The sequence below is a fragment of the Schistocerca serialis genome, chromosome 9 (genome assembly GCF_023864345.2).
Source record: "Schistocerca serialis cubense isolate TAMUIC-IGC-003099 chromosome 9, iqSchSeri2.2, whole genome shotgun sequence".
NCBI classification, from domain to species: Eukaryota; Metazoa; Arthropoda; class Insecta; order Orthoptera; family Acrididae; genus Schistocerca; species Schistocerca serialis.
In genome coordinates, this window is record NC_064646.1 from 62,038,931 (window position 1) to 62,059,325 (window position 20,395).

Sequence of the window (20,395 nt, forward strand, 5' to 3'; positions counted from 1 at the left end):
TAAGTGCCTGCTGTGGCTCCAGTAAAAAGTGTAATTTTGTAATTTATACTCCTTTAAGCCCAAACAAAACAAAGTTTTTAGGTATGTAGGACAGCCTGTTACAATAATTATTCAATTATTGGGTAATTTTCTTTCCTAGATGAGTAGAGAAATGTTACCATTACGTATTTACAGATTAGTGAAAATAAGTTAAACACCACAGACAGTTTTTGTAGCAATTCAAATTTAATGTGAAATGTCGTACCAGTGGCTAAAGTGATCAGATTGTATTAGTCATCTCATTGCAACACTTTGTGCGTATCGCCTCAGCACCCATCATAATTACTACTATATTACACCTCTTTTAATGGGAGATTAATCTTTCATTTTAATAAACATTTCCATTTCAGTTAAATTGTTCAGTTTTAAATAGGTTTCCATCTAGCCCTGTGCAATAGCCAAGATCCTTGTAATCACAGCAAAGTCACAATTACTAGGATGAGAGGAGGTTTAAAATAAAAGATACAAAACTTAACATAGAAAATGTTTATTGAACATCAATACAAATACTATCAGTCTTACAATTGTGACAATAATGCATAACTACAAACGGTACAAAAAATGCATTCTTCTCAAGTTGTGCATGAAAATTTGCTTTACACTTACAGAAAATTAAAGCGATTCAAAAATCATTAAATGCAGTCTTTCACATACATAACACATTCATCACGAGAAGCAGACAAATGAAGTGTTAAATTTCTTGAAAGTACAATGACAATACAAAACAAATAATCCATAAGTTTTTTTACACCAGCAATGGATTATTCACTGCTCCATCTTCTCTCCTCCCTGCTGCTGGTTGGTAACTGCTGGAGCACCGGTCTGCACAACTTGTACCACACGCTCACCGCCCTCTGCTGGAGGGAGAGCCTGAAAACAAGAAAAAAAAGAATCAAATTAGTGTCCAGATTAAACACTAGTTTATGGCTCTCTGGAGTACAAATGAGTTTCTCTGCCATATAAATTTTCTTTGTTAATATGAAGCTTTCATGGTTGTGTGAATATTTGGCACAATGCACTGTTTCTATAATATTCACATATAATCCTATTCATTTACCACTATATAATTAAAAAATTTGCACCATGAATACTTTGGACTTAATGTTAAGTTTACTTATCACTTCCCACTCTCTTACTCCAGATCAAGTCACCACTAACCCAGAAACAAAATATATGCTCAGTAATTTATTGTAAGCCCTAAGCATATTTGACCTACATTTTTTCCTACTGTTTGCAGATGGCCCATTTCAGTTTTTTGTGCCAGTGACACCACCACACCACTCAAAATTAAGAGATATTTTGCTGCTACTCTTCGAACTACCCTGAAATCTGTTCCAATCAATATGCATCCGTCCCAGAACTACAACATTGCATCAATGTTCGTCTATTTGCCTGATGATCTTGTTTGCCTTGTAAACAGTATCATACCTCTCACTTGCAGATTACTACCAATTGCTACCTACAGGCTCTTACAAATGTTTCCTCTACAAGCACTTCCACTACAAGGTCATCAAATTCTCTGTATGAGACTTCTGGAGCAGAAGACTACTCACTGGTTCACACGCCAAATTATCGTTATCACTCCACTTACGTGCTACAGAAACTTCTACATACAGTTCTGCAAGCAAATATGAACTATAATTTACTGTTAATTTATCAACGGCATCTTCTGACACATACCTTCTTTGGTGCCGTGATTGTGAGGACACCGTCTGATGACAGTTGCGTCTCCACCTGTTCGGCCACTACGTCCTTCGGCAGCAAATAACGACGCTGCATGTGGCGCGATATGTAACCATGCTCATCTTGACGCTCTTCGTGTTTTGCCTCTACCACCACGTGGTCGCCCACCACCTTAACCGTCAGTTCCTCCGGTTTGAACTGCTGGACGTCTAGATTAACCTGCAACGAGAACAGTCTCGTAAGGTCCGCCAGCGGTAACTTTTCTGTCTTGCTCTACCCATTAAGCGCAGAACTAGCAATATTTATTTTTCTTTCTTGGGCTGCGAATATAGCAGCTCAAAACAGTGTTATGTTAAAACGTGACATTCACTTACCTTGAACCCATCTTTGTTGTTCTGGATGGTAGATACGCCGGAGTTACGAGCTGCCAAATGACGCCATGGTCTGTAGTAACCAGACAGAGCAGGAACGACAGACAGACGAGGGAAAAGCAAGTCGTCATGTGTCAGCCCCAAGCCGAAATTCTGGTCAAATAATGACATCTGACGGTCAACATCGTCCAACAAGTGGCGGATCATCGGTGTCAAAGCCATCTGCAACGATAACGGAGCGATTTAAGTCACTTGTAATATACTAACACAATAATTCCCACTGTACTAACAAGAGATACAACGAAAACACCCGCATGAGCAAACTAAACTCACTTCTGTAGCTACTTACTACATGCAGACTAACGAATCATTACTGAACAGTTTACCGATATACTACAGGATCCTTGGTTAACAATAATAGCCGGAAAAGAAAAACTATGTTACGTAACCGCAGGTCACAAAATTTCTGGTTCCGGTACTTTCTGTAACCATATAGGGCACAAATCCTCACGATAAATATGCCTGATCTATAAATCAGATCAACATTATTTCATTCAAACTCAGCGAGTAAACAAGACAGAACACCGTCGCAACAAACACATTTCACTTGTGCACTTACCTTTCACGCGAGAAAACGCTGCGGTATCTTCGATAATACACTCCTCAAACAAACTCTGTGTCTGCGGTAAACTGTGCTCCGCGAGCCTGCGCTACGGTTTATATACATGCTCATGCCAGTGCTACCAACATCGTGCGAATGAAAGTAACTTACACGTTTGGAGCGAGCGGTAGCGGCGTCTGAAACTGGCGCGCGCCTTCCAGATATTTCGAGTCACAAGCAGACGCTCTTTAAGTGATAACATCGTCTGAACACGCAGATCTACATACGAGTTTGAATCATACAGGTCTATTACGACGTCTGTATTTCGGTTAAGTTTCTTATGAAACTACGATTTTTTTATGAAAAAACGTTGCATGTACCATGTATGTATGAATTTGTGTGGCTGAAAAATGGGTCGCTATCGTAATTTACAACCACAGCGATCGAGTTTTGTACATTTGTTTTCTGGCAGTTATCAGCTGTTTGCTGTTCTGATACTAAAGAACTTCATAAATATTCGTTTCGTAAATAAAAAAGGCCTTTTTCTTGCTGCAATATATTTTATATGTTCTAGACGCGTTTCGTCTTTTACTTTAAGGTATCTTCAGTGGACTGTAGAATGATGCAATTTTGTTTTGATATACGTTGTTTGTAGATTATAAAACAGTTTTTACGTAAATAAGTGACACAGTTATTCGAGTTTTTGGCTGGCATCTGCGTTTCCTCTCATGTAGCATATAATCACAAACAGGAAATAAAATTACCTATGTTAGACTGCATTAACTATGAGATGAGTGTGCCTAGGCGTAATTTGTTCGTTAAGTACTTTGGGTGACGGAGACAGTTTTAATACGTAAATCGACTTCAGTACTTTTTCCTACTTAAATAATGTTACGGTATCAATAGTTTAGACTCAGATTATGTAAGTCATGGTAATATATTTCATGCACGTCATAACGCTTGTTCACCCTTAATTTATAGGTCAAATATAGAGCAAGTTAATAAAAAGGGTCAGTAGATTATCCTTTAGTGTGAGGGTTTGCTGAAATTTCGATTGCGCACATGATAAAGGTAGAGTTATTTTGTGGAGCAAACTAGATGCTAAATACTATACAACTGCCACGTGAAGTTCGTATTACTGCCATACGATAATTATCTACTGAATGCCCTTATAACAACGTGTACAGCGAGAAAGTTTACATTACAGAACTATATTGCAGTTCTCTACTAACGTCTGGCATTTCTAGCCTTGTATATATCTTGGCAGTAAACATAGAATTTTTTTTCAGCAAATACATGCCATTTTTATCTTCGAAAATGTAGGAATTACACTATGCATGCGATTAAATGTCGGAACCGACTAAAATCTCATTCATATTTCAGGTGAAAATGGTGTGAACGTACTGCTGGCATTACCAAACCATTTTGTTTGCCGATTTTGACTTTCGTGAATTTTTCAGGAGCCAAAGACTTCCACCTTGCCAACCGACAGAAGTCAGAGCTAACGAACTAACATTTATGTTTAAGCAACATGTCTTTATTTTGGTTGGTATACAAACGTGGTTATATAGGATCTTTATTCATCAAATGAATTGTAGACACCCGCATGTGAAACAGTACTGGTGTTATAATAGAGAAAGTTTGGTGAATTTCTTAAATTAGAATAATGCTACAGAAGTGATTGAAGTGACGTATTGTTAATACATTGGACTCGAATTCGAAAGACAGCGATTCAAATCCGCTTCCAGCCATCTAGATTAGATTTTCCGTGATTTCTCTCAACCGGTAACGCAAATTCCAGTTTAGCTGCTTGAAAAACACACAGTAGATTTCCTTTCGCCTGTCAAGCCTGTGTCCTCTCTCTAATGATGTTAAACTTTAAATCTTCCTCCCTCCTTTAACACTGTAGACAACAAACTGCTATAAAGAAAACGGACAATCTTCAGCTACGCAAAAGAGCATTTGCAATTATTTTCAATCAGCACGCTAATTTCAGCGCTTAAAACTGCAAGGAGTGGGTGGAAAAGGTATACAACATGTTACTCATAGAATAAGTCTCTGTACAGAGACGATATATGAGGCTCTGAGGTAAGAAAAGAAGCTGATTTTGTTTTGTTTCCTTAAACATCAGTTCAGCTTTCGGGATGTAGTATTTATTTTGAACCATCTGCCTATGAGAACAGAGTCGATTTAACGATACAGTTATTAGTTTTCTTGCGCTGGATAATGGCACAGTCCGTTTGGAAGGGTATACATGTTGCAGGCAGCTGGACACCAGATCCCGGCTTCGAAAATAGCGCGTTTAGTGACTCGGCGCTGGTGACGTTGGCAGCAGTGCACCCACCTAGAGCCTTCGGGTGACGCGGCGTGCGTTCTGGCAAGCACGCCGGTGTGGAGCAAGTGGAGGGGATAGCAACGGCGGGAGTGACGTCGTTGGAAGAGGAGCGTGCCATGCGGTTGCCAGACGCCGGTTTGTTACATGCACCCCACACTACGTGTGTAGGCTTAAATACGAGAGCGTCTAGCATTTACATCTAACACTTTCAGGTGGATTATTTCTAGTAGTTAGTAGAACACCGTTCCGGAAAATAAGAATAACTGTTTGGTAGAGAATACAATAGTTGGCTGCCACACATGTAAAGCTCAACAAGCGCACTCGAACAATCATTAATTTGCTTTTCGAATTCGTTGAATTGCGAGAATGATTCTTTGCACATCCTGATAGGTTTCACCTTGTGATACGGGAAAAGAATGAAGCAACGTGATGTGGTTCTCGAAACGAAAAACTTATTTTCACATTAATTTACTCTATGAGTGGAAGATATATCCACGATTAGTACAATTATTTCAGCATCAATACAGAAAAATATCACTCACAACAGCATTAACTGAAAAACAGGATAGAATAAAAGGTAAGCTAAAACAATACACGAAAGACGGGCAGTGGCATTCCGATTTCTCACGAGGTGAAGGGGCTATTAAACATCATCTCATCTACACACATCAGTAAAACAAGAGTGTTGACTGATGTGCTATACCTCGTCTCTTCCTACTCGATTAATTTCTTCGTTTTTCCCTCATGTAGTTGACTGCGGGAGCAGCAATGTCTTTAATAACGACATGTCTGGCTGAGACATGATCCATCGCTACGCATTTTGTTGAGAATATAACGTATGCAACAGGCTTTCCATTTAATTCTCTTGAAACTATACACAGGTGTAAAACATGAGTGTTGACTTCAGTACTTCATTTTTCCCCTCATGTAGTTGGTACTGGGAGAATCAATCTCTTTATTAACAACATGTCTGCTTTATGTTTGAGACATGATCCAATGCTATACATTTTGTTGAAGGTATAACACATGCAATATCTCTCTTTGCTTTACCATAATACGCTTTCAATTTATTCATTTGGAAACAAGGCTGAGTTTCAAATACTCGCGTAAACTTTTCCAGTAGCAGCTGACTTGCGCTCACATCACACGATATAGTGCAACTACAAAGACTGCGTCACAACTGACGTTTGTTTGTACAAGCCTGCATATTGTCAGTACAAATTTCAAGCATCTGCACGCTGCGTAAATCGATCAAGCCTTAAGCGGCTTCGGAAGTTCGAATGCTTGCGCAAAATTACAGTGCTTGCACAGAGTGCATGATTATGCTTGCTTGTCAAGTTTGCAGTTAACGCGTGTGATCTTTAAATAATCGAGCCAATCTTTGATCCAACACTATATCCATAATTCGAATGACATGAGAAAAAAAAGAGAAAATATGATCATGATTCCAAATTAAGTGTCTTCCAAATAGAAGTAGCACAGCAAATACATAAAAAATGCGGAATCTTCAAAAGGTAAATGCAAATACATGAAGAAGCCATCCCTCCATCTCATGACAACACTAAAATGATCATGACAACCACATAATTACAAAAACTTAACTGTTAATACATCTGCTAGAAGCAGTTCTCAACATGCTGTCATAACAACAAGCAACATGGTTACGCTATTTCAGTAAGCAACGCAATTATCTTTTCAATCATATTGATAATGATTGCTTGTTCCTCGTATTTCTCACCACTCATCGTTAACTTGCAAGCCATTCGAAGTCTAGCGTGGTCTTACATCGTACTGTGCATAATAATTAACTACTGTCACTACTTACTGGTCGGTGGTGGGTTTCTGTATATCCACTCAGCAATTACCTTAGCCTCCCACCGATTACTACGCGCTATGTTGCAACTTACTGAGCACAAAAAATAAAACTTTTACAGAAATATGAGGTTGTTATTTATATGTTCTCATTGCTTATAAAAGGAGGAGCCTACAGAGTTTCAGGGTAACGTCCAATCTAGGTTATTAGAGATGCTAAACTGGCTGAGTTGGGAAAGGATGGTGGTACAAAGAGGCAACGTGGTCTCTTTCAACAACAGCCTCACTTATCGCATCAGCTGATTTGGGGAAACGAAGGAAAATGCAAATCTTGGTGTTGGGTTGGATGATACAACGTCGCTCTCTCGTATGTATAGGATGTTTCAGAATGACGTTTTCAAAATTTGGGGACAGGTTCCTTACACCAAAACAAGAAAAAAAGTCCAGTAAACATGGGCTCTGAAACGGATACCTATGAACTATGAGGACTTTTTCATCCTGGATTCTGTGGACCACATCTCTTCTAATGCAAGCTCTTTGCTTTCCATATATTGGGAGGAGGTGGTGTGGAGGAAAACAAGAAAAAATGCCCATAAACATGGGTTGTAAAATGCATACCTTAAGAGTTATGAGCACTAGTTGAGTAGAAGAGATGAGTTTCACTGTAGCGAAGATGAACAAGTGCTCAGAGCTCTTGAAGTACTCATTTTAGAGCCACGTTTTTTTCTTGTTTTGATCCATACTACCTTCTCTCAAAATGTGGAAAGCAAAGAATTTGCGATAGAAGAGCTGTGGTTCACAATATCGAGGGTGAGCAAGTGCATTTTAGAGCGCACGTTTACTGGACATTTCTTTATTGTTTTGGTGTAAGGAACATGTCCCTAAATTTTTAAACCGTCATCCTGAAACATCCTGCATAGGTTGTGACTTACCACTTACTGTACTTCTGTGTTTCCTATTCTGAACCACAACCCCATAATTGAAATTAGTTACACAATTTAAATGTGCTGATAGGAGACACTACATTTCTCATAACTTAATATCTAAAATAAAATGATTTTCTTTCATTTCATGGACCACTGATGACGCCTCATATAAATAGGCTAAAGTGTCTGGTTAAAACCAACACAAGCATTCACTTGCAAAAGACGGATAACATTCGTTGTTATCTACAGGGTAAACATAATTGAAATAGCAACTCAGGAAAATGGCTACAAGTAGTAACAATATTAATAATATTATTTTTTCATACCCAAAGTCATTATTCAGATATTTCCTTTCCTATCGCTGTATGCAAAGCAGTCTCAAACTGTCGTAAAGTCGCCACAATTCTGTTTTATTATGGAATCTGCTGCTTCGAATTGAAGGGGCTATTTGAGCGAGAACGTCGCCGTCGGTCGAGACAGTGCCAGAAATTTCTGTGAGGGATTCCGACCAAGACTTCCAGAGCGTCCCTCTTTGCAAGGCTGCCCGGGGAGGGGGCAGGTAGAAAGGGAAAGGGCTCGCATACAGTGTGCCCCACAAGCAGTGTTCCTCATCTCGCTCTGTTGCCACCGTACGCTCGCCAACGAGAAGCACTGGAGAGGCGTGTACGACACAAAGAGCCTGAATATGAAAAATGCTTGGCACTCTACAAGACGAGTCCAAATAAATATAGTTGTGTGCCCTGAAATCCGAATTTAATCATCCTAAAATATCGCGTTTTCAGTTCAGATGTAACCATACGCAACATTGCGCCTTCAAAAACGCGTCGTTTACTGGCTGCGGAAACATAATCTACCACTGAAGTTAGCTGTGCTCTACGTTATGCCGATTCACGCCAGTTAATATGGGTGTCAGAAACTCTATGTCAGAGAAATGTCCACTGTCAAGAACCGTAGTGTATCGTATGCTAAACTAAATTCTTTAAATGAAACAACAAATTTACTGTTTCCAAACACTGTTTATTTATCTCCACGACGCGTTTCAAAAGTTTAAACCTTCATCATCAGGTGGACTTACATTTATTAGTATGACACGTGTGTGTGTTGTGTTATGATTTTTTGGAGGAATTTGTGGCACTGTCTAGACTCTAGAGGGAGTTCATCATCAGGTGGATTTACATTTGTTGGTATGATGAGGGAGAACTCGCACTAGATTGTGTCACAAGTTCCTCAAATAAATATAACACAGCGCGCGCACACACACACACACACACACACACACACACACACGCGCGCGCGCGCGTAAATCCAATTGATGATGGAGGTTTAAACCTTTGAAATGCGTCGTGGAGATAAACAGTGACTGTAAACTTGTTTCATTTAATGTCAATAACAGTCACGGTAAACTCTAATTTTCTCTCTCTCTCACACACACACACACTCACTGGTCATACCGGACTCGAGAGTCCATTACCGCAGCAACGTATTTTCGCCCTCTGTCCCTGTCTCAGGCTATTTCCTTCCATTCACCTTCAATACCTAGGCTCCTCAAATCAGCCTTCACACTGTCCTCCCATCTACGCCTCGGTCTCCCTACCAGTACTCTGCGTGCTGCCCTGCCCTCATCCATTCGAGCTACGTGACCCGCCCATCGCAGCCTACGTGATCTAATAATACTGATTATGTCAGGGCTTGAATAGAGTTCGTGAACCTTTTCATTATGTAGTTTTCGCCACTCTCCGCTAATGTCATCCCTTATTGCTCCGAAAATTTTCCTTAAAATTTTGTTTTCAAATACTCGAAACGGCTTTTCATTTTGCTCAGTGAGATCCCAAGTCTCACACCCATACAGCATAACTGGTAGAATAATAGTTTTGTATATTCTAATCTTCAAATTCCTATAAAATATCCGTGATGAAAGTAATCTATTCAGTGAGAAGTAGCACGTATTTCCCGCCCGTAATCTCTTCTTCAGTTCGGATTTAATCTCATTTCTCGAAGTGATGTCCATGCCTAGATACTTAAATGTGTTCACTTTTTCAAACTGCATGTCTACAACTCTTAACATTTCCTGATCTACTGCTGTTGGCATTCTAGTAGTAACCAGGTATATAGTTTTGTCTTCACATATCCTTAGACATACATCTTCACTAGCCTTCATTAACGCATTCGCATTTGCTGTTACAGATTCTTTCCTATCGCACATGTCATCTTGGATGAGGTGTCATCGACTGTTCATGTTGTGTATTACTCCTCATACTTCTTGCACATGAAGCAGCTACTTGTAATAAAATACTGTCTGAAAAAGCTGCACAGATATCCAGTCATATCTTGATAAGATTTCAAACCGGTGCAAAGATTGTCAACTTGTTTTAAATGTTGAAAAAAACTGAGGACGTAACAAAGCACAAAAACTTAGTACACTTTGACAACAAAGTCATTTGCTCATAACTGAAATCAGTCAACTTACACGAAGACTAGTGTGAAACGATTTGTGGGGATATGAAAGAAAACAATTGCACAGACTCCGTCTTAGGTAAGGCAAGGGGCAGAATTCGGTAAATTGGTAAGATGCTGGGAAAATGAGGTCAATACACAAAGGACTTTGGCAGCAAACCACATGTGCGACTTTACTGAAACATTCCTTATGCGGAACACGAACAGGCAGATGTTTGAAGATCGTCGACTATTTCGCAAAAGCCTGCTTACAATGTTTCAAGCACCACGAAGAACCGAGCGAGGTGGCGCAGTGGTTAGCACACTGGACTCGCATTCGGGAGGACGACGGTTCAATCCCGTCTCCAGCCATCCTGATTTAGGTTTTCCGTGATTTCCCTAAATCGTTTCAGGCAAATGCCGGGATGGTTCCTTTGAAAGGGCACGGCCGATTTCCTTCCCCATCCTTCCCTAACCCGAGCTTGCGCTCCGTCTCTAATGACCTCGTTGTCGACGGGACGTTAAACAACACTAACCTAACCACGAAGAAAAGATTGGGCTACCACAGCACGCTCAGAGAATAATTTATAAACAGTCATAGATCCCGTACTCCGTACATGAATGGAAGTCGAAGGAACCCTAACATGTGGGTGACTCAGTGGGAAGTACCATCCGCCATGCCATGCACTTTTTAGTGGTTTGCAGAATATGACTGTATATCTAGCGATTGGAAGCTTCTCGAATTACAATCGGGTAACATCTTCGTACTGATGCGAAAATTCGCCAGAAGACGACAAGCCGGAAGCTTGTTGGAATTCCGTATTAGCAGAAGCTTTTGCTTGTTTGATAAAGCGAGACGGTTTCGCCAGTGAACCAATATCGAAAAAACCTACATTCGCACTGTTCTTTACCTATCATAATAGGGTGCTGTTATGTTGCACATGCACAGTTGCTCATGTTTCCGGCATTATCAGTCTGCTTACCAACAAAGAATACTGGAATGAAATGATTGACGTCTGGCGAGAAATAGTGTGTGAGAAATGCTTATTAATCAAGTACATTAATCGCTATGAGAAAAGTGCTCTGGAATCCAAATGAATCTTCCGAAAATTTCGCATTGCGCTTTCAGACGTAACCATATGCAACACTGCGTGCTCAAAAATTGTGCCGTTTTCTATCTTCAGAGAATCAATGAGAGACCGAAATCACCTACGCTAATTGCGATGTTAATTCAGTGTCGGTAAAGACCCATCGCGTTCCTGTGCCAATACGCGAGGGAAAGGTTGTGCCGGAGGGAATGGTACCATGAAGTCTAGAAAATCGCTTTTAAGCGGAGGAAGAGGTACTATTATGATGCCTACCTCATTACACGTGAGTGGGCTATTTACTGGAAACTTCAACATTGCAACAGATCGAGCTCTGCTACGTGCGTTAGTGTTACAAGCATATGCACGCTAACCAGTGGAACGTCTACCAATTGATAACGAAAGTTTTTCGAATTACCATCCGCGTAATTACGATAGAAGAGGTTCATTTCAGAGGTATACGTTTAACTCGTTGTCTGTAGTGGTCGTATAAACAATAAAAAGTCATTTTTTAAATTAAAATCGTGTAATACAGAATTACAAGATGAGGTACCGGTGGAAGTAGAGTACGGGTTGTGAGCCGTACTTTGATAGCTCAGTTATAGTGTTCTCAGTCGTTCTGTGTTAACGGTTTGGGCCTCTTATTAGTCACGATGATCTCAAGAATGTTGCCCAATAAATGTAGAATCAGTTTCGGATTCGACAAGGCAACAAGAAATGTACAGTCAGGCTCATTAAAAGTGCACTGTTGAATCGTGCAAGTAAACGGAATCGTATCAGATAAGTTCACACTGCTTACAGTGACAGCGAAATCTGCTGCTTTCTCGTGAAGCTCTTAACCCCTGTGTCGCTGGAAAGGATTCTGCTCAAACGTGGAGGGAAAACTGACTTTCGTCACCATGACGCCTCAGTGAGTACTCTCTAACTTCGAATGTTGACACAGAGTACAAAACTGTACGCGTATTTAAATGCCTCCTGAGGTTGAGAGCTGTTATTTAACCCCAGATTACTAAATCCTCATTTACCATTGCACCTGGTACAACTTTGCAGTTCCCGCCAATATAGGCACATGAGCGGCACGTGCTCCTGAGTATCTTCGTGGCAAACATTGGTGTTAACAGTGGCTGAATTATTTATTGCCGGACTCCCCCGTTTAGCCGACACCTGAGCTCTTGTCGTGAATGACACCAATGTTTAGTAATAGAGTGCCTGTTTTCTAATAGTCGGAATATTTGTTTTATTGTTGACATACTGGTTGATTTGCTTGAAGAACACCCGAGCAGCAGCAGAACCTACGACAACCTCAAGGGAGAAAAGTGTGCTCAGTTTGCTCTTCGACCAAACGAAGAATGACGAGATTTCGTAACCACTACTCGAGAGCAAATTGTGCAGAACACCGAGAGCTAGGTCTTGCTTCGACTGTAATAATGTCTAAAGCAGAAGACTCTTTAGTCATTTTGTGTGGAATTAACTCTTGTAGTTGAAATAATTATAGTAATTTGTAACTAGTGCATACGTATTGTAAGTTATGACTTTTTTCCCAAAAATATTTAGAGAAGTAAAATTGTCGTTATAGGTCATGAAACGGGACATTTCGTATGTAACACACCATTAGAGACCTAATAATTGTAATTAACTGGTGCATAACCTATCAATTATGAATTCCTGTGAATAAAATTTGGAGTAGTAAAATTTACAATGATTTAGTAAGAATGTAATATCCCCCCCCTTAACCGCTCTAGAGCTAAGAGTGGTTTTAACCAAATACAGAAAAAAAGTATGGAGAAGTGAAACAAATCTGTAACGAACGTTCGTCTAGCTAACATAAATCGTAGTGTTTTAGCGGTATCCGATCGACTGAAATGCACGTCAGGCCGAATATTCCCCGTCATCTCATTGTTTGTAGATACAAGGTACATATTACTTGCAGTGGACAGGTAGGAACATTTTTTATCTGTAATGAAAGGGGCCATCAAAGGACTAATTCTCCAAGACGAGTTTTAGTTATAAGAAATTCGGTACAGCACCCATGAAATTAAGGTTAGCTGAACTTGTGAGGAAGACCAAGAGATGGGTACGGAAAGGTGAAGCTCTATACAGCTTGGTATTACAAAAGGAGCCAAAACTACCTACTACAGGTTTTCCTTCGCTACTCTCAAAACAGGAAGCAGAAAAGCCACACCCTATACCTGATGGTTAGTGGCTAACGCACATATACAGATGGCTGTAGTATCGCTTAAACAAGATATAAAGTGGCAATGCATTTGCGGAGCTGTTATTTGTACTCAGGTGATTCATTCAAAATGTTCAAATGTGTGTGAATTTCTAAGGAACCAAACTGCTGAGGTCATCAATCCCTAGACGTACACACTGCTTAAACTAACTTAAACTAATTTATTCTAAGAACAACACATACACCCATGCCCGAGGGAGGACTCGAACCTCCGTCGGGAGGGGCCGAGGTGATTCGTGTGAAAAGGCTTCCTACATGATCGTAGCCTGTGCCGAGGATACCAAATAGCAGGCTTTTCCTCTCATCACGTACAATGCAGTGGCCGACAGTTTTCACTTAACGACCGAGAGCAGCGGCGTTTTCGTAGTTGTCAGTGCTAACATACAAGCAACACTGCTTGAAATAACCGCAGAAATCAATGTGGGACGTACGGCCAACGTATCCGTTAGAACAGTGCGGTGAAATATGACGTCAATGGGCTATGGCGGCAGACGACCGACCCGCGTGTGCCTTGGTTAACAGCACGACATCGGTTCCAGCGCCTCTCCTGGTATCGTGACCATATAGTTTGGTCCCTAGACTCTGGAAAACCGTGCCTGGTCAGATGAGACGCGCTTTCAATTGGTAGGAGCTGATGGTAGGGTTCGAGTGTGGCGCAGACCCCACAAAACCATGGATCCAAGTGCTCAACAAGGCACTGTGCAAGCTGATGGTGTCTCCACAATGGTGTGGGCGGTGTTTACATGGAATGGACGGAGGCTTGGTTATGTTCGGCTACTTGGAGACCATTTGCAGACATTCATGAGCTTCATGTTTCCAAACGACCATAGAATTTTTATGGTTGGCAATGCACCATGTCACCAGACCAGAATTGTTCGCAATGGGTTTGAAGAACATTTTCGACATTTAGAGCGAAGGATCCAGATTGCTTGACATCAATCCCATAGAACATTTATGGCACATAATTGAGAGATCAGTTTCTGCAAGGAATCCTGCAGTGGCGACACTTCCGCAATTATGGACGGCTATAGAGGCAACATCGCTCAATATTTCTGCAGAGGACGTGCAACGACTTGAGTCCACACCACATAGCGTTGCTGCAATACACCTGGCAAAAGGAGGTCCGACGCGATATTAGGAGGAATCTCATGACTTTTGTCTGTTCAGAGTATAATGTAACGTACAGATGTAATATTTATTGATATGGTGCATATTGTGTGGGGAGTGTACGAACAGCTTGTGCTACACTCTAACAAATGGCCTTGTAACAGTCTTGAAGGTGTAAATGCTTACGCATAAAGCAGCATGCTTGTAAGATGATGACTGCATGCTTACGCATAAAGCAGCATGCTTGTAAGAAGATGACTGAATTTAGAACTTCCTCGGAAGGGTAATTGCATGGTGGTAACTTCACATGTAGCAACTCTCTTCCTGAAACGAAGTTCTTCTTCTTTCCAAATGAAAAGCAACGGGCAAGTAGACGGAAAGCTTGGATCACGGCACTGAAGACGAACACAGCTGATGGTTAGCAATGGGTTCCAGCGAAACATTCTCGTATTTGTAGTCGCCATTTCATCAATTGTGTGCCCCCAAAACAATCTGACAACCCAGGATATGTACCACAACTGCACATGGCGCTGAGCGCTATGGGACTTAACATGTATGGTCATCAGTCCCCTAGAACTTAGAACTACTTAAACCTAACTAACCTAAGGACATCACATAACACCCAGTCATCACGAGGCAGAGAAAATCCCTGACCCCACCGCGAAAACTGCACATGGCACCAAAGTTATCTTGGCTAGAAGTTGCAACAGGTGATATTGTAGCGAGATATAAGAGAAGGTAAGGGAGACATAGCAGGAAAGAACAATCTGCGGGGAACTACAGCAACGGAATTCTTCATGTGTCTGAAACATTCCAAGTAAGTATCCAGACAGAGTACCAGTACAGTAATTTAAAGCATAAACATACTCTTTTTGTAGTTTACAAGGTAACTATGAGAAGGAAGTTTAAACAAATTTGCATTTGCAACGAGCAGACAAATAGTATATGACAGAGAGTTGTGTAAAGAAAGACTGGTTGCGGTGTTCAAGCTGAGTTAATAAATCGTGACTCATTTGAAGGTCACATATTCATAAAATTATGCAAAAAACCTCACTGCGCAGCTGGCGTAAAATTGAAAGCGTTTCATATTTTACTTTCATTGTCATCTTGTGTTCACCCAAGCTGCGTATTAAAGCAAAGAGAATATGCTTCTTCTCTTTCAAATTAAAATGAAGACAAGAATTAGTTTCGCAGCTCTTGCAGTTTTTTTTTTCTGCCACAGTAAACAATGTCGTCTAGTTTCAAATGTAATCTCTATAACTATTACAAAAGAAAGTGAGGCTAATTTAATAGGACGAGTTCCACCGAACATTCTGGAAGCAACATAAATTAGGCTTGTGGTAAACGACGCCATACCAAAGACATGCACACGAATACGGTTTACCTCTCCGTCTCTCATCTTATTAAAGTTTTCCTTTCGTGCTGCTAGAGGCGCTCGCAATTACAAATGCATTCGCACGCTCCCTGTAGGTAGGTGTATGAAACAAGAACTGTAGATCTTCATAAACTGCAACGTCATAGGTTTTTGGCAATGTAGTTTGTTTTGGTAGAGCACTTGTCCGCGAAAGACAAATGTCGTACGTTCGATTCCCAGTTCGCCATACAGTTTTAACTTGCCGGGAAGTTTCAGTATTTTATTCAGTCGTAGATTTATACCGTTATAACAATAGAACAAAGCATCGGAGGAGTTGTGAAGGATCAAGCACTCAACTTTGCTGAGGGAACTATTGCTGCATTCGCCAGAAGTTATTTAGGAACTTGAGTTGCGCTCCCTTGTTATAGGGTTGCAGCAGCTGGTTGTGTTTGGAAGCTGTCAGAGTAGCTGCTGACTCAGCGTCAGCTAACCTTGAAAGGGCAGCAGGTTAGGTAACAGTGCGCAAGACGACCTGTGCCAGCCTGTTGCAGACTATCGACTTCCGCCAGAGCAGCCAAGGCAATGTTGCCGGTTTTGTACTTCCCATTCGTCCTGGTACGTGACCGACAATTCTCGAGTAGGGATTGGAATAACCAACCGGTTAAAAGCGATACCAGTATTTTAGTTCTGAATAACTGGTTTTTGATATCTGTTTGGTCTTGGTTATGAAAAGTATATTTTACCGAAATATCAGTCACTCATAGGAGCAGGGCTAAAATTTTTCGTGTTTAAAGAAACCTTTTTTTAAAAAACAAAAAACGAGTAATTTTTATTTTTAAAATTTGCATTGGTTTGAAATATTGCGTTATTAGAAGGTTGTTGACCTGCTGTCTGTGTCTACATAATACGCCTTTATCTGCTTGTAGTCCTCGAATGCGAAAAACAGAGTTCTTCAACCTCAGTTTTCACCCTTTAGCTCTGACAATTCTTAACGCCCAGATAGTAGTATGATCCCCAATTGTAACATGACTTTTGAGTATAGTTTCAGAAAATTATAATCAGTAGGATAATACTGTTTTTTTTTTTTGTAGTATTCAAACATTTATCACTTTTCAAGAAAACCGGCATCGGTGGACGGATTACGTTTTCTTTTATGTTCCTGTTTAAGTTAATATTTTTATTCTATGGATCTTGAAACTGACAGTATAAAAATTTTTCAATCTTTGTAAGGTTTCTACGTTTATTATGGAGTATAACAATTAAAAAAAACAAACGAAAATCGATTGCTTCGGAAACCAGTTATTTTGTGTGGTTTCAACAGGTAGGTTAAACTGGCGTGAAAAAAAAAACGATATAACCGAAAACCGGTTGTTTCAGCTACAACCATCTTCCCTATCTTAAGGCCATCTCGTGTCACTTAGCGTTCTGTTCATATCTCTGAACACTATCGCAAGCACTACGTTTACACGAAGCACACCGGTTTCCCCAATAAAGCATCTTGCATGTCATGTAAACAGTAAACACATGGCCGGGATGCTGTGATATAGCTGCTGGATTTCCTCTTCCACAGAAGATATTCCCTCCCTTGTAAAGGCACTTCTGTTATTAAAACGCGCTAGCGTTGTGATGTTCCTACTTTCTTCTAAAAATGGCGGCTAATCAACTTGGAGTGACTTTTTCTGCAGCCAAGGATAGTGTGTGCAGCGGAGGAGAAGAATAAATGGACAAAGAAGTTAACTTGGTGTATTTAATTACAGACAAACACGAACAGCCCAATCGTGTAAAACAATTGCCGGTCAGAGAATTGATCTCTGACCGGGCTAGGAAATTCGATTTGGTTCTTAATACGTTAACTCATTAGCGAAAATCTGTCTCCTACTTTAGTTTGTCAACTCCTGGGAGTTGTGCTGCATATAAACATAGCAGTATTGATTAGAGTATTGACAGGGCACACCAGGGCAGAATTTTAGGGGCAGCAAACGGAGGAAAAAATTAATTTAAAATAAAACAGCGCAAAAATTGAGCAACAGCTGTGAAGAGATGAAGAAGTGGTAAAATTTAAACACCTAATTGTCTTCAAAAGCATACCGGTACGGAATAGTTACTTTATTAGTCTTTACTTACTTTGAAGAAAGAGAACACACTGCGTCTGCCTACCTCAGAACTAAAGCAGCCGCTACTGAGTACAAAACGGAAACGAATATGACCTTGATTCGTCTTTGTCGAGCACTGGGGCGAGGTATTTGCGGTGGTCTGTGATCATACTGCGACTTGATACACCACCTCCCTCAGTTTCTCATTTTGCTTTTGTCACTGCAGATCATTTGTCAGGCGTCAGTCGTACTAAGTGGTTCTGTTGATTTTAGGTCTATTATAATTTTCTGTGGGTAATAGAACACGTTTTCACAAGCTATGTTTTGTACTTCTCTTTCAACATATATCTAAAAGGAGTAAAAGGTAAGTGCAGTTCATCATACACATAGGCTAAATAAAAATGAGTTGGCGACTGTAAGTCTGCCGCTGAGTGTCTGAGACTTACAGCACGAGGAAAGAACTACATTGTCTCTTCTGAAACAAATTAGCTGTCGTTTTCTTAAAATTTGACGTAATGGTCTACGCAATTAATAACCAGGAAGAGAGTGTCATGGCTAATTTATCGATGGGATATAACTGCAGAAATTGTACGCCTTGTGCTTGCAAGCTGTTGTCTCAGTATAACTTACATATTACTGCATACTACATACAATCTTTATGTTGCATTTTACATTTTGCTGACCGTTGGATTTACACAAGTAACGTGTGAAAGGACATTTACTGCTTTAAAGCACCGTTAGGACTAGTCTCCCAGAAGCATTTTTATTTTGAACACTGAAACGAATACTCGTAGTAACACTAATGTTGTGTTTCGTGATAATAGTCTCAAACCTTTATTAGGTCATTTTCTTGCAATTAAGCAAAATAAGTAATTGATGCCAAATGTAATTGCACCGGTACATTCGATTGAGTTCTAGTTTAAAATGTTCAGCACATTCTTCCTATTTCAATTATTTTGGGAAATTCAAAAATTGAGGACAGGAAATAATGAACGGAGGACATTTGTCGTTCCTCGATCGGTTTAAAGGAATTGAGGACGAAGCATGAAAAATGAGGACTGTCTCCAGAAAATGAGAGCGTCTACTCAGCACAGTTTAATGATTTAAAGTATACAGGAGACACGACACGTTGCAGACGGTCACAATTAAATTACACTCACATATATCTTTCGGCCACAGCCTTCGTCAGTAAAGAGGACAAACATACACACACAAGTGACTGCAACGTGTCGTGTCTTCTTTACGGTAAGTAGCAATCTAACTTTTTCTACATTGTTGATATTGCTACCTGGCGTTTCAATGGTTTGAAAGTATAATAGGAGATTTGCATTGTAATGCCGCTGGATGTTGGTGGTGGAGGGGGGGGGGTCATATCAGGGAATAAAAAAGAGGGGGCGTTATTTTTCAACTCTCGCCTAGAGCCTACGGCGGCAAAACGTCTAACAACGGCCAAGGGTATTTAATAGCGGGCATTCCCTTAAACGTTTCATTACTCGCGTTTTCTCCCTCTATCGCGGTATTTCAATTATTTGCTTCTGTATCTTTAATCGTGTGAATTCGTTCCCTCCATGTGCTTACCAACCAAAATTAATAGGGTCTCACGTGTATTATTAAACCACTATCCCGGAATCTGATACCAGTTCCTCGTTGCCTATGTAATGGTTTCTAGGGCGACAAACATATGATTACCAATATTTTGCGTAGTTATTGACGGAATTTAAAAATTTCAAGTGCTGTAATAATCTGCTCATTATGAGGTATAATCGCGTATTAAAAGTTGTAATACAATAAGACAAGTCTTACTGCAGAAACTGTGTGCTCATTTTGTAACTCTGTGTTTATCACACAGGGATGGTGAGGATAAGATTAGAATAAGTACTGCACGCACAAAGATATTCGAACAATCATTCTTCCCGCGCTTCATGCTTGAATGGGACAGGAAGAAATCCTAACAACTGGTACAATAGGACGTACTCACTGCCATGCATATCACGGTGGTTTGCAGGGTGTAGATACAGATGTAGATGTAGAGGTAGCGCAGTCGACACCGCGCAAATGCCAGAACTATTCATGTAGTATTTGAGAGTGAGGGCACTTAGTCTTCCAACGAACTTTACAAATAATTTCAAACCTTTACGTAACATTTTCTCGCTGAGAATTCCTACAAAGGAAAAAAGTTGATCGCTTGCTACGTTTCCGGTGTTTATGTAAACACGACGTTTTGAATCATTACCTTTTTACTACTGACTATTCGCAACGCAGTTTGCAGACAGTGTCCACATAGACCACTGAATGTACTAGCAAAAGTATAACATTCTACGAC

At 40.4% G+C, this 20,395-nt stretch overlaps 1 protein-coding gene across 1 annotated transcript; it reads right to left on the reverse strand.

Moving 5' to 3' along the window:
* Positions 1–510: 510 nt before the first annotated feature.
* LOC126419862 (protein lethal(2)essential for life-like) lies at positions 511–2,784 on the reverse strand. Its single transcript, XM_050087120.1, has 4 exons — positions 2,713–2,784; positions 2,097–2,315; positions 1,720–1,941; positions 511–909 (listed from the first exon to the last, which is right to left on the reverse strand). The coding sequence occupies exons 2-4, from the start codon at positions 2,313–2,315 to the stop codon at positions 805–807; spliced, it is 546 nt and encodes a 181-aa protein (XP_049943077.1). The 5' UTR covers positions 2,713–2,784; the 3' UTR covers positions 511–804.
* Positions 2,785–20,395: the final 17,611 nt, after the last annotated feature.

Excerpts from the sequence above, each read along its gene's own strand:
- LOC126419862 (XM_050087120.1), bottom strand. The coding sequence starts at position 2,315 with ATGGCTTTGACACCGATGATCCGCCACTTGTTGGACGATGTTGACCGT. Across the intron at positions 1,942-2,096 it reads ACAACAAAGATGGGTTCAAG|GTTAATCTAGACGTCCAGCA; the intron begins GTAAGTGAATGT and ends TTCTCGTTGCAG. Across the intron at positions 910-1,719 it reads CAATCACGGCACCAAAGAAG|GCTCTCCCTCCAGCAGAGGG; the intron begins GTATGTGTCAGA and ends TCTTGTTTTCAG.